The 13,439-nt window shown below is 59.6% G+C and overlaps 1 protein-coding gene across 3 annotated transcripts in view; it reads right to left on the bottom strand.

Annotated features, from left to right (window-relative positions):
• Nucleotides 1-1,100: 1,100 nt before the first annotated feature.
• Ttyh2 (tweety family member 2) overlaps nucleotides 1,101-13,439 on the bottom strand; it is a 35,290-nt gene continuing 22,951 nt past the window's right edge. For all 3 annotated transcript variants that reach the window (XM_026411713.2, XM_026411714.2, XM_026411715.2), the window contains 8 exons: nucleotides 12,321-12,390; nucleotides 11,993-12,048; nucleotides 11,244-11,336; nucleotides 10,951-11,043; nucleotides 9,020-9,162; nucleotides 8,433-8,618; nucleotides 7,997-8,075; nucleotides 1,101-2,803 (listed from right to left, as the gene is read on the bottom strand). In XM_026411713.2, the coding sequence (XP_026267498.2) occupies nucleotides 2,723-2,803; nucleotides 7,997-8,075; nucleotides 8,433-8,618; nucleotides 9,020-9,162; nucleotides 10,951-11,043; nucleotides 11,244-11,336; nucleotides 11,993-12,048; nucleotides 12,321-12,390 (801 nt within the window). In that variant the 3' untranslated portion in view covers nucleotides 1,101-2,722. The remainder of the gene's footprint in view (nucleotides 2,804-7,996; nucleotides 8,076-8,432; nucleotides 8,619-9,019; nucleotides 9,163-10,950; nucleotides 11,044-11,243; nucleotides 11,337-11,992; nucleotides 12,049-12,320; nucleotides 12,391-13,439) is intronic.

The raw sequence follows: 13,439 nt of genomic DNA, 5'->3' as shown, positions 1-13,439 counted from the left end.
AGTCAGTTTGTTGTCAGAGGATGGTAAGGGTGAGGTGGGGGAGGACTGACCCAGTGACCACTCTCCCCACCCCTCTGTCCCCTGGCTGAGACACTGCTGGCACACCATGTAGGGACAGAAGGTGACACAGTGGTACTGGTCAAGCCTCCCTTGGGCCTGAGCATTCCCATGCCTCCTCTCTGCTTCACGCTGGGCCTGTCTGCAACTCCCGTCTCCACCGATCTCGGTGCCCAGAGACCAGGGGTGGGGTGGGGAAGCCTGCCATTCTCGTGAGGCGGTTCTGGTGCCCAGTTCTGAGGAGGGCTGCACTGGGCTTTCTGCATCTCGTCCCAAGCAGGGGACGCATCTGCTGCTCACTACAGGGGCTCCCGAGAACACTGTGGTTCTGGGAGTGCAGCTGCCACAGAGAAGCACAGTGTCTCAGGGCCGCGGGAGAGCTGGGGCCAGTGCTGGGGAGCCACCCGGCTGGCTAGGTGCGTCCCCAGAGACACCGTAAAGGAGGCTGGAGGGCGCTGGGTCTCGGGTGTGCCTGCCCTAGAGGCTCCTGTGGAGGTGAGTGTCTGGTCCCCTGGTGACACCCATGAGGGAGAGCAGCCCCAGGAGGTCACCTGGGAGGCCACCCACTGTGTGGCCACCTCCCAATCCCAGTGAGTCCAGGGCACCCAGCATCATCAGGATCCAGGGCTTGGGCAGGTCTCCCAGTTCTGCACTCGCACCAGCGAGATCCTCACCCTCAATGCACCTGTTGACAGATCTGCAAAACTAAAGCCCTCCAGGAATTATTGTGAAGATCAATGAAAAACCAACATGAATGCCCAGGAGATTCCCTGGCACCTTGAGTCATCGATAAATACTGCTTACGGCTGACGAGAATGAGCTTTAGGGGAACTTTGGAGAAAGACTGGGGCAGAAAACAAGGGCTGTCCTTGGTCCTGTAGGAGCAGCTAGAGACCTTGAGGGGCCCATGACCTTCAGAGCCCCCTTTCAAATCTCTGGAAGCCACCGGGAAGCCCCTGCCATGCGCAGGAGCCTGTGGGAGGGGCGGCTCCATGCTCCCCGGTCCCGCAGGGAGGAAGTCAGAGGCCGCACAGGTTAGAACAGTGGTTTATTCCTCTCCAGGTGAGGGTGCATGTGTCAGGTGAGGGTCTGCCCACCTGGCTCCCGCGGCAACCCCCAGGAAGTTTAGTTTAGTTTACATGCATTAAAAACAACCCTCAGGTTACCAAGAACAGGTTAGAAGCAACACCTCGAGGTCGGTGCGCCTAGCTGCACTCGATGTGGGCATCGGATGGCGTTCGAGGTATGCACAGGTTAACGCAGGTGAGTCACAGAGGCCCCAGCTGCCCGGGGGCTGAGGAGCGCTCGGCTGGCGGTTTGTGAGGCCAAAGTGGCTCTTCCCAGATGGCAGCAGAGCCCTCGTCCTGAGCTGTTAGCTGTGGTCCCGCTTTGGTGTGGAGGCCCCGGGGCCCAGTGCTGGGCAGGAGGGTGGGAGCACCAAAGACCCCACCTGGTCCCTGGGTGGGCAGGATAGGGGTCATCCTTCCCTCCTGGCCAGCGCCATTTCCTTCCTTCACCACCAGCAGGTCGGGGTCTCAGACACTGGGGTGGGGACAGGGAGGTGGGAACAGCCTGTGGTCACATGAAGCCAGGATAGTGGCACTCTGCCTGATGACAAACCTGCTCCAGGACCAAAGGGAAGTGACAGCTTCTTGGGTGCCAGTTGTCCCCAGAATGGGGGACCCCACTGCTTTTCCTGTGGGCTCTCCCCTCTCACGGGGCCTCCAGATGCCCCCTGACAGCAGCTCAGGACCGGAAGTCTCACTGACCTTTCTTTTATTGAAAAGCCCGCCCTCTCCTGCCCTCCAGGTCTGTAAAGCACTGGCCAGTGCCAGGGAAACCTGACGTGTCTGGCACAGAATCTGTAAGGAGCTCGCCCTGAACCTAGCCTAGGAACTGGACGTGCTGAGTCGTGATTCTTTGGATCATCAACATTTTAAAAAAACACTGCACAAAAGAGTGAAGATGCTTTCAAGGTGCCTGCACACCCCGGTCCCTGTCTGCAGCACCCACTCCTGGGCGGAGGTGGGCAGCGGAGGCCAGACACGGCAGCACACGACAGCTTTCTCTCCTGTGTGCACCCAAGGCCGCCAGCCTCCCCCTCTGCTCTGACCCAGTGCCTCTGGGCTCAGGAAGTCTGTGGCCCTGGGAACGTGGACAGTGTTCTGGTCCCAGGGACACCACTGCCCCTAAGCACATCTCTTGATCCAGCCCTCCCACTGGCCCCTGCTGGGAAACGAAGAACAAAGGACAAGAGTGTAGCTGCCTGGGCTTCTGGCCTTGCTAACAGGAGACAGAGTCTGGGGGGGGTGGGGGGGCAAGAGGACACAGCCCAGAGGCCAGCGCAGACGGAGGCGACCCCCTTCTTACGCAGCTCCCCCAGCCTGGCTGGAGGGACGTCAGGATGGGCCGAACCAGGCTTGGGGCTCAGGAACGATGGCCAGGCCCTGGGGTGTTCTGGGGTGCACAGCAAGGCAGGAGAGAGGCTGGCCCAGTCGGGGGCCTTCTGTCCATCCAGGGCTTTGGTCAGGAGTCTCAGCCTCGCCTCTGCGGCCACAGGAGGCTGCGAGCCTCCAGGTGCCTTTGGTCTCCATAGAAGGAACTCGCTGGTATTCGCACTCGTTAAAACCCAGCTGGGAGGAGGAGGGAAGTCCACGTCCAGCCGCTAGGCTGGAAACTCACTCCCATAGTGCCTCAGGTGCTCATCCGCCACGGACATGTAGGTGGCCCTCATGCTGGGAGAGTACTGTGGGAGAGAGGGGCGGGCAGGGCACAGCTTGTCACTGTGAACGGGGCACCGTAGAGCCCACCGCCACCCACCCCGTCCCCGTATCCTGTGGCCCCACAGATTCCTTCCACCCACCTCAGACAAGGTGTTTTTTTAAAAAACCCTCTGCACTGAACATGGGCAGACCCTTTCTTGTTATTTCCTAAACAGTACAGGACACCAGCTATTTATGCAGCATTTGCATTGTATGAGGAATTAAGAGTGATCAGGAGATGGGCTGACGGATCCCGGAGGATTGTGTGGGCTGCCGGCAAATGCCACATCATTTTGCATCAGGGACTTGAGCATCCTCAGATTTGGGTGTCCTCAAGGTCCTAGAACCAACCCCCATGGAGACCCACGGGCCAGGTGCTTGCAGAGGGGGAAAGCCAGGCCAGCCGGGCAGGGAGTTTCAATCACAAGTCATTGAGGGGCTGAGGGATCTGAGAGTGACTAGGGCGGGCTTTGTGCCTGGTGATGCCTTCTGTCCCCTGTCCCTCAGGGTGTCTTGCTCCAGCCTCGAACACACCATGCTCTGACAGAGAGGATGAAATGACACCAGGCAAGACCCTGCACACGGTGGCTTTTAAAGTGACATCAGTGGGCTGGGGGTGTAGCTTAGCGGTGGAGCGCTTGCCTAGCATGCGTGACGACCTGGGTTAGATCCCCAGCACTGCAAAAAAATAAATAGACGGATGCACACCCCCCGCGACTTCCAAAGTGCTCTTCTGGCAATTCCAACATGGAGAAGTAGTGACCCTGGTACAGGGTGAGCTCAGCAGCACTTAGTCACTCCTCAGGCAGCAGAGACAGGGCTTCTCACACCACGCCCTGAGCCCAAAGCACCTGGGGACCTTGTCCGCGAGACTTGAGGTCCCACATTTCTAATGAGCTTATGGGTGCTGCTGCTCTGCCGCCCTGAGCAAGGGCCGCGTGCTCTGTCTCCTGGCCTGGGGAAGCTTTGGAGGTGCGGGCCATTCACCCCAGAGGGGACTGAATACTTCTACCACTTGGGCTGGTGTCTGGGAGGAGAGGGCAGAGGCTCTGCAGCCCAGTGAGTCTCCATGACAGGTGGCTTTGCCTCCCAGGGCTTCTGACAATGTCTGGGGAGGTTCTGATCGTCACAGCTGGGGGCTGGGGTGCTACTGGCACCCAGCGGATAGAGGCCAGGGATGCTGCTACGTACCCTACAATGCACAGGACAGCCCACCACAGAGGATGACCCTGCCCCTCCACAGTGCTGAGGCAGCAAGGCCCAGAGCCCGGGTCCTCCACCGCTGTCTCCAGGCCAGCCCATCAGCTCTGCCTGGGAGCCTGGGCCCGCCCCAGATTTCCTGGATCCGAGGCAGTGTGGGCCCACGGTCTGTTTCAACCAGTCCCCTTGGGTGACTCTGATGCTCCTTCGTAGGACGATCCCCTTAAAGCAGTATTTTGCTTTGGACAGAACTTCTAGGAGGGTCCCCATGAGACGCAGCTACACTTGACCTAGAGTCTCAATCCACCAAACCAAAGCTAAGCTGTTTATCTGATCTTGAGAGATATCGGGAGAATAAGACTGAGTGTCCTCCTAAGCAGGTCAGTTTCCACCAGCATGATCATTAAGTTCCCTCCCCTTTAATCTTTATAAAAAGTGACCCGGGGGCTGGGCCTGTGGTTGCCTAGCATGCACAAGGCCCTGGGCTTGATCCCCAGCGCTGTGACCTGGCATTAAGCAATCAGTGATCTCTATTGTTCTCACTCCATTCTAGTCTTAAGGGAAGATAACTTTGAAATGATCAATGCACTTTTTTTTGGGGGGGGGGTTATGGGGGGCTTGAACTCAGGGACACTCAACCACTGAGCCACATCCCCAGTCCTATTTTGTATTTTATTTAGAGACAGGGTCTCACTGAGTTGCTTAGCAATTGCTGAGTTGCTGAGCTGGCTTTGAACCCACAATCCTCCTGTCTCAGCCTCCTGAGCTGCTGGGATTACATGCGTGCACCACTGTGCCCGGTGACCAATCCACTTTTTGTTCCTTGTTGCTGCTTTCTTTAACCTTTCATTGTCTATAAAATCAGCCTCCTGGGGGCTGGGGAGCAGCTCAGAGGTAAAGCATGTGGTTTAGCTTGGGCGAGGCCCTGGGTTTATCCCCAGCATCACCAAAACAATAAACAAACAAACAAGAAGCCCCTCCCTGGCTGGGCTCAGTGGAACACTCCTTCTATTTACGGAATGCGGTGCTGTCCAATTCTAGAACCACAAACAAAGCCACGGATCTTTAACTCAATTTGTTGTAAGGCTGTGCTTTGGATGGACTGTCCTGGGCCGTTTTTGTCCATCAGGTCCAGGAAGCAGTGCCTGGGAGGAGGGGTTCCCTGAAGGCAGAGCTGGGGGAAGACACATTTCCAGTGGAGGAACAGGCTGTACCTTCCAGATGGCCTTTCTGGGTGTCGGCCAGCCAGGGAAACCCTCTGGCTGTCCCTGATAGGGAGCTCAGCACTGGGGGTGGGGGTGTGTCCGATTCCACCACTGAGCCACACCCCCACTCAGTTGTGCCACATTGGGGAAACCCTCCATGCTGGGGCCAGCGGGGTCCTTAGCCATGTCCTCTGCCCCTTGCAGGGCTGAGCTTGGTGGCGCCAAAGCACTGAGGGTCTCTGGGCAGGCTTGGTCTGGGGGAGGCCGATTCTGTCCTTGAGTCCTGCATTAAAGCCAGTTCTTATCTGCCTCTGCTGGGGGCAGGGGGAGGGGCCTGGTCTTTAACCTGAGAATCTTTTCATTGGGTGTCACAAGGCTCCAGGTAGTTCCTTTTCCATGGCAGCAGATTTCCCCTAATCATGTTTTGCTTAGATTAATATTAAAGTCAATCTGAATCCCTGGGGCCTAGCCGCTGGTGGCAGAAGGGATCCAGGAGGCTTCTGATTCGGAGAGAAGCCAGGTGCTGACTCTGGGCTGTTGGAGGTGGAGCTCAAGGGTAGACGGCTTGCACAGGAATAGATAAATAAAAATTCTAAAACATTAAAAATTTTAAATAAATAAAAAAAAAAGGTGCTTACTCTAAGTACAGGCTTCAACTAGTTCACTCCCCTGAGCCCCGGGGAGAAAACAAAACGAGGCAGGGTCTGATGCTGTTGGAAAGCTGCTTAAAAAGGACAGCAGATGAGCCAGGGACCATGGTGCCCGCCTGTGATCCCAGTGATTGAGGAGGCCGAGGCAGGAGGGCCGCAAGTTCAAGGCCAGCTTTATCAACTCAGCGAGGCCCTAAGCAACTTAATGAGACCCCCGTCTCAAAAAAAAAAAAAATGTTGGGGACTTAGCTCATTGGTAAAGTGACCCTGGGCTCAATCCCCTGTAAAAAAAAAGGCAAAAACAAGAACAAAAGAAGGCAGATAGCTGGTGGTGCTCTGGGCAGACAGCAGGGTGGGGAAGGCTGGTGGAGGGCAGGGCACCCACACCTCGCCCACCTGCTTCCTGGCTCTCCCTCCCTAGCCCAGGTACCTGGTTCCCAGTGCCTACTGCACCAGTTTCTGATCCCCTTCCAGACTCCCTGGGTGGGGCAGGCAGGACGCCTCCCGGGTCAAGGGAAGGCAGACCCTGCCTCCAGATTCTCTGGCCCACCGTCCCGCAGCCACCCGACCTGGGCCTTTCTCCTAAGGCCACACCTCTGTCGACGAGGGCGGGGAGGAAGTGCTGCTGACTGGAAGGAGCAGGCAGGGGCCGGCCAGTCTTAGGGGTCATTGGAGACAGAGCACCCTCACAGGGGTCTGTGACCACCATCTCCCTTCTACACACGGAGAAACCGAGGCACCTGAAGGCACTGTCCTGGTCCAAGGTCACAGAGGCCACAAGCAAGAGTTAGGATTCCAAGGCAGGCCCTTGGCCCGGGAGCCTATGCTGTGCCCAGGGCAGTGGCCCTGTGACCTGCAGATGCTCCCTGAGAAGTGGCAGAGCGCTCCCTTCTCCGCTGCCCACCCTGCACAGCTGGGGCTCCTGCCTGGCACTGCTCCTGCTGGCTGCACAGGGTGGGCACAGTCCTGACGGAGTGAAGAGGCTGCCTGGCATCGGCCTCCCACACATGGCACCACAACAGACCCACCCTCCAGCCCAGGGCCACCCAGAGGCTAGGGCCGAGGAGAAACAGATGTAAAAAGGAAAACTCCTGTAACTTTCCCTGCTGCAAAAGGAAGAGAAGGTCCTCTCGAGCCATTTCCTCCTCCTCCTTTCTTTTTTTCTTTTTGTGTGTGTGATACTGGGGAGGATGTTACTACTGAGCTACACCCCCAGCCCTTTTATTTATTTATTTTTGGATACCAGGGATTGGACTCAGGGGCACCCAACCACCGAGCCACTTTTGCTTAGCGCTTCCCTTATGCTGAGGCTGGTTTGAACTCATGATCCTCCTGCCTCAGCCTCCCGAGCTGCTGGGATCACAGGCATGTGCCACGGCACCCGACCAACCCTTTCATTTTGAGACAGGGTCTCACTAAGCTGCTTATGCTGGCCTTGGACCAGGATTCTCCTGCCTCGGCTTGGTTTACGGACGTCTGCCACTGCACGGGGCTCTTCTTGGAGTATTTTCTTTGGAAAACTTACTTAAATCATTTCTGCTGGGGATGGAACCCAGGGCCTCAGGCATGCTAGGCAAGTGCTCAACCCCTGAGCCTCACCACCAGCCCTCTGGCCAGGCTTACTGTGCAGGGGTGGAGGAGCGGCTCCTTGAGGGCCTGAGAGCCGCCCCTGGGGAAGGTCACACAGCGAAGGCGGTGTCTCTGCTCCGCAGAGCTTGACTGAGGCCCTGCCTCCGCGCTGGTATTCCGTGACCGCCAAAGATACGAGGAAGGTGATTCTTCCTACGGTGAAGGCCATCACCTAACATCCACCCAACCACCAGAGATTCCGGACGGGCCAGAGGGATGGGTGGTGCAGTGTGACCTCTTACTTAAGGACAGGTCCCATTTATCCAGAGGACAGGGGTGCAACAGGCCGAGCCCCCCCAGCCACAGGAAAGGGCCCGACTTCCCTGGCTGCAGTCTCTCGGGCAGCCTGTCGGGGGCGGGTCCAATGCTCATTCCATAACCAGATGGTTTCCTCCTTGTCTGCCTCTGTGGGGAGTGCTCGCTGGGTCGCCAGGGCATTTTGTCATTATGTCCCCAACAAGGGCAGAGTGACTGTGCGGCTGAGGGCACTTACCGTGGGCGGGGGGGAGCCTCTCCCGATCAGCGGCACGTTCTCGTAGCGTGGGTTCCCACCAAAGAGCATGGCCTGGTTCCTGGGGGACAAGAGGGGGCTGAGCAGGGTCTTCGTGGGGGGAGGGCTGCGGGTTTCTAGGAGGGTCCCCTGGGTGTGCAGAAATGGGCACAGTGGCGGGAGCGTGGGTGGGCAAATAAGGCAGCGAGCCCTCCGGGAGCCGTGGGGTCCGGAGCGGGCAGCATGGCGCCTGGGGCCTGCCAAGGGGCCGCGGCTGCACATTTGTCAGGGCTCCCCCCAAGTCACACGGGCAGCTAGATGCTTGCCACCGGGTGTTCTGTGGCTGCAGCTGGGGGACCACAGCTGGCCTTTGATGACCCCTCCCCCCAGACCCAGCTGCCCTCCAGGGATGGGCAGGGCTGGCCCCGAGCCTGCCTACATGTACTCGGAGACGGGCGCGTTGGACACGGCCTGGGCGGGGGGTTGCAGGCTGCTCTGGCTACCCAGGCCGCTGCTGTAGCTGCAGAAGCTGTGCAGCTGCCCCCTCGGCGGGTTGTGGGCTGCGATGCGCCGAGCTTGGGGGTTAAAGGGGTCGTCGTCATCGATGTCGTTGTAGTCTCTGTCCCTAGAACAACACGTGGAATTGAGGCCAGAGGCCTGTTCTGCTCTTCCCACCCAGGACGTTCCCCCACTTCTATCCCCGAGACAGACACAAGCGTGATCCTCAGCCCTGCCTCACACAGATCACTCCGCCCCTCCCAAATCCAGGTCCTCCTCCCTAGGCAGCCCACCATGCTGACTGCAGGTCCTCCCTGCACACCCACATCTCAGCACCCCACTTTGCAGAGTCCTACTGAAGAAGAGGGGAAGCAAGGGGTGCCAGGCTGCCCTAGGCCCGCGAGCCTTCCTACAGGAAGCCAGTCGGTGTGCGGGCCCTCGACGGCCTTGCTGGTCAGGTGATCAGCTCTCCTCTGCTCCCCCAGGGGCCCCCGGTCAGCAGGAAGCCCCCCTTTTCTGGCAGCCCACCTGGAGGAGAGGTGCTTCCAGGCCCGTGGTCCCGCACAGATGAGGGTGGAGAAGGTCAGGGTGCCCAGGAGGGAGAAGAGGCCGAGGTACAGCAAGCCCTCCATGCCATCATAGCAGATGCCGGTGAGGGCGTCCAGGTAGTCCTGGGGAGGGGCAGGTGGGCAAGAGGTTGCAGAGGGAAGGAGCCAGCAAGACCTGCGGCCCACGCCCTTCTTTGGAAGCCCTTTCTCAGCCTGGACTCTGGGCTTCTGGCCGAAGACATCTCTTACTGTCATTAAAGGTTCCCTGGTTTGGAGTCAGCACAAGGCAGCCTCCTGGGCACCTACCGCCTTCCGGGCACCAGAGAGCTGGCTCTGAACCACCAGGGGGTTGTGGGGAGGCACAACAGGGGCCAGGAGGGCAGGAGGAGTGCGTCTTAGGAGACAAGGCCAAGGCACAGGCTGGCCAGCGGGAGAGGAGGCTGGGTCTTACCCCGAGGCAAGTGGAGGTCACCGGAGGGTCTGGGGGTGGATGGAGCTAATGGACTCATTTTCAAAAGGACCTCTGGCTGCTAGTGTGGAAGGTCTGGGTGGTAAGGGGCCAGAGGAAGCTGAGGGGTGCTCTGCCTTCCTGGGGAACAGATGGGTCCTGCCTGTCACCCAGGGGACCAGGACTGCCTGCACCCTGGGGAAGCTGTGAAGACAGAGTGGGCAGATCCAGGGTTCGCCTGAGCGTGTCCTCGCTGGGCCTTGCTGAGGTGCTGGATGTCAGGGGAGGGAGAACGGGCACAGGGTGACTCCCATGCTCTTAGCTCCAAAGTCACACGGCCAGGGTCCCAAAGCCAAGTCTCTGACTTGCCAGCTCGGTATCTTCAAGAAGCTACTTCAGCACGTGTAGTCCCTCTGTCACCCGAGGCCAGATGGCAAGCTCCCTCGGGCACCCACCCTCCCCCTCCCTTCCACACCCAGGCACAGTCTAGTCTCCGAATCTAGATCGTGTCCTGGGGAAGTATCTGTGGAAGACCCTTGTGAGGATAAATGACATATGGCTACACAGTGCACGCAACAGGGCTGAGTACTTAATCAATGGCAGCTGTGACAGTTATTCTGCTTACTGGCTCTAAATCCACAGAAGAGGATCACACGCATTGGCTCAATGCTTGGGGGTGGGGGTGGGGGCCACTGGTATATTTCCAGTGTGTTCCCTGTAATTATTATTTTTTTTGTTTTTATTTTCGATTTGGGGTTGAACCCAGGAGTGCTTCACCACTGTGCTGATCCCCGTCCTTTTTATTGTTAGATGGGGCCTTGCTAAGTTGCTGAGGCTGCCCTTGAACGTGCTACCCTCTTGCCCCAGCCTCTGGAGTGGCTGGGGTGACAGGGGGGTGCCACAGTGCCCGGCTACCCCCTCCACCGACATTCCAACTTCTTAGAAAGATGTCGCTGGCCATGAGATTAGGACAAGCACTTGCAGCCCAGGAAGATGGGTTCCCAGACGGCCGGGAGTCAGGATAAGGGAGAACTGCCTTCTTCAGTGGCCAGGGCCCCAGAGTTCTAAGCTGGGCGACCCTCCTACTCCTGTCCCCACCACCTTTCTTTAGAGTACAGACAGGAGCTCGTTGGAAAAGCGAGAAATGAGGGTAAGGTACGGGCCGGCCCTGCGTGTTCTGCCTCCAGGAGAGCAGCGTGGCTCCTGCCGAGTCTGGGGTTTTAAGGATTTGGGGTCCCTTTGTTCTTGTCCTAGTCCCTCACACCCCTGACACCCCGCCCCCAGTACCCCCCACTGAGCCACCCCGTCTCAGCCACAGAACAAAGGAGCCGCACCTCTTCCCCTCCCACTGCCTAGCTGGGGGTCCAGGGAGTCTCTCTCCTGGGCCTCCATGGGCTTCTCTGGGAGACCTGGTTGGGGGGAGCGGCCCGTACCCCCCGTGTACCCCGAGGTCACCCGAGCACCTTGTGCAACCCTCGGCAATCCAACATGGCGGTCAGCTGGTGAAGGCTGGTCTCCGACATGTTCAGCAGGAGCTGGATCCCCAGGAGATCTTTCTGGAGCAGGCGGGGGAGAGAGGCAGGGAAGGGCGTGGGCTCACAGACCCAAACACAAGGCCCCCGAGCTGCTGGGGGGAGGCAGAGCGGGGCACACTCAGAGCCGGCCTGGGGCTCGGGGGGAGTGTGGCGGGCAAGGGCGGTGGGGGCCACCCGGCTCCCCTCTTCCAGCACGGGTGCTGTGGGCGGCGCGGCCTTACCTCCGCCGTGGGGAAGAGGGGCACGGCAAACTGCAGCAGCCCCACCACCTGGATCTGCATGGTGGTCAGCGAGCGCTGGAAGGTGGTCAGCGCCTGGGCGGAGAGAGCACAGCCCCCATGAGGCTCCATTTCCCAGAAGCCTCCACAGCCCCTGTAGCCCCCCACTGCCCACTAGACGCTCCTGCCAAGGCACAGGTTTCCAGGTGGGCCGTGTCTGCTGGAAGAGGCTGCTTACACTCAAGATGCAGGGGCTAGGGATAAGAGGTGGGACCGGGTAGGCTGTAGAATGTTGGGGACCCTGGTCCATTTGGGGGTGGCAGTTCCCCAGGGTTCCCATTCCCAGCCATCTGGTCAGCTGTTCCCTGTGGTCATCACTACAGGCCCTCTGGCTTGCAGGAGTCCCCCCCACCCATTCCTCTGGCCTCTTGAGACCTACACAGTCCTACTTCCTGCTTCTCAGATGCGGTCCTCAGACCAGCACATGGGCCTAGCCTGGGAGCCTATGAGGAATTCTCACCCTGACCAGCACTGCGGGGTAACAGCACCCCAGAGGAGGGGAGTGCATGAGCAACCCAGATCTGAACACACAGACCAAGGGCACAGCCCCCTCAGGCAGCTACACAAGGACCAGAGTGAGGCCCGGCCTCCCAGCCTCCTAGCCTCCCAGTCGGTGGTGGGGCTAGGGTTCTAGAGGGAGGGAGGGGACGGAGGGGCTGTGGTAGGGTGAGGGTGTGTCTGGGTGGCCGTACCTGCTGGAAGGGGCTGCTTACACTCTGACCGCAGTACAGGTAGTAGCGCGTCACCTCTGCAAGGCAATGACACTGGTGACAGGCAGCTTGCAAAGGACCAAGCCCTCGACCACCCTCAGTGCGTGAGCTGGGCCTCCCTCCCCACCCACGCTCCCAGTTTCTAGAAAAAGGCCCTGAGGTCCAAGTGGACCTGAAGTCTGGGGCAGGAGAGGTTGGGTGATGACAGGGCTGAAAGAGGTTCAGCAGAGACACGGCGTGGCTGGCCACATGGGCCCGGCCTGAGTGTCCAGAGAGGCCCCAGTGGCAGAGGTCCGGGAGCGCGCATTACCTGTGCTGATGTGGCCCTGCGTGTTGTTCAGGATGAAGGTGTCAGGAGCCACACAGAAGTCACTGGTGCCCTGGGTCAGGGAGAGATGGGAGGGAGCGGAGGAAGGTCAGTCGCTGGGACCCTCGGCCATTCCCAGGGAGAGCAGAACAGTGGGAGCAGGTTCCGGGGTTCAGTCCCTGCCCCACCCTTCCCTGGCCGTTTCCTGGCCGGGTTACTTATTCCTCCTGAGCTGCGGCTGCACCATCTGTCACCTGGGGACGGTAACTGCACCTTACGAGTGTGTACGGGGGGTTCTGGAAAGTGACCTGGCACGGGACTGCTCATGCCTCTTTGAGGCTCAGGGGGTCAGGTGCCCCTGGGCCGGGGGGCAGCTGCAGGGCGTGGGGGAGCTCCCTGCACCCCGGCCTCATGTGCTCATCTCAGTTTACCTTTATCACTGTCATCAAGCCCTACCAGCTCCGGGGAGGCTCCCTAAGGAGTAGGTAACAGATCATCCATCCTAGAGCCTTCAGGGACAGGTCCTCACTGATGAGACAGGGGGCAGGAAGGACCAGGGGCTGGGCGTCAGGACAAGCTGGGGACCTGGTCCTGTAGCACGGCCCAGCTAGGTGGCCACAGACCTGTGTGGCTGTGTGGCGCAGGCACAGGCCCTAGGAGGGGTGGTGGCACGGATGCCATCCTCTGAGCCAAGCCCCTCAGATCCAGCCGGGGTGCTGTGGACTTTGGGGGAAGGGAGCCCCCACTTTCAGAGCAGCCAGGGCAAGTTCCAGTCCTGTAGCCCCCTCGGAGGCACCAACCCCTGGCCTGGTGCATGCTCCTGAGCAGGGACCCCTGCAGACGCCCGCAGTGCCAGGCACCCTGTCGTGCTTCGGGGGCCACTGCCTTGAGGTGCCACACTGCAGGACCCTCACTCGCTGGGTCAGAGGTGGCGAGTACCTACTAGGAACCAGCAGAACCGGCACCGGAAGCTGTACCCGGAGGTCTACAGGTCAGGGGATCCGGGGATCCCAGGGGAGGGAGGGAGGGAGGGACAGGAGGGCCCCAGCTGAGGCTCCAGCAGGGACGTGGCTCCTTCCCTCAGGGCCGGGGCTGCTGTTGTGTTGGATACGAGATGTCCCC

Source organism: Urocitellus parryii, chromosome 7 (genome assembly GCF_045843805.1).
Source record: "Urocitellus parryii isolate mUroPar1 chromosome 7, mUroPar1.hap1, whole genome shotgun sequence".
In the NCBI taxonomy this organism is placed as follows: domain Eukaryota; kingdom Metazoa; phylum Chordata; class Mammalia; order Rodentia; family Sciuridae; genus Urocitellus; species Urocitellus parryii.
The sequence above is the reverse complement of the archived record's forward strand: the minus strand, read 5'-3'. Positions and strand labels throughout refer to the sequence as shown.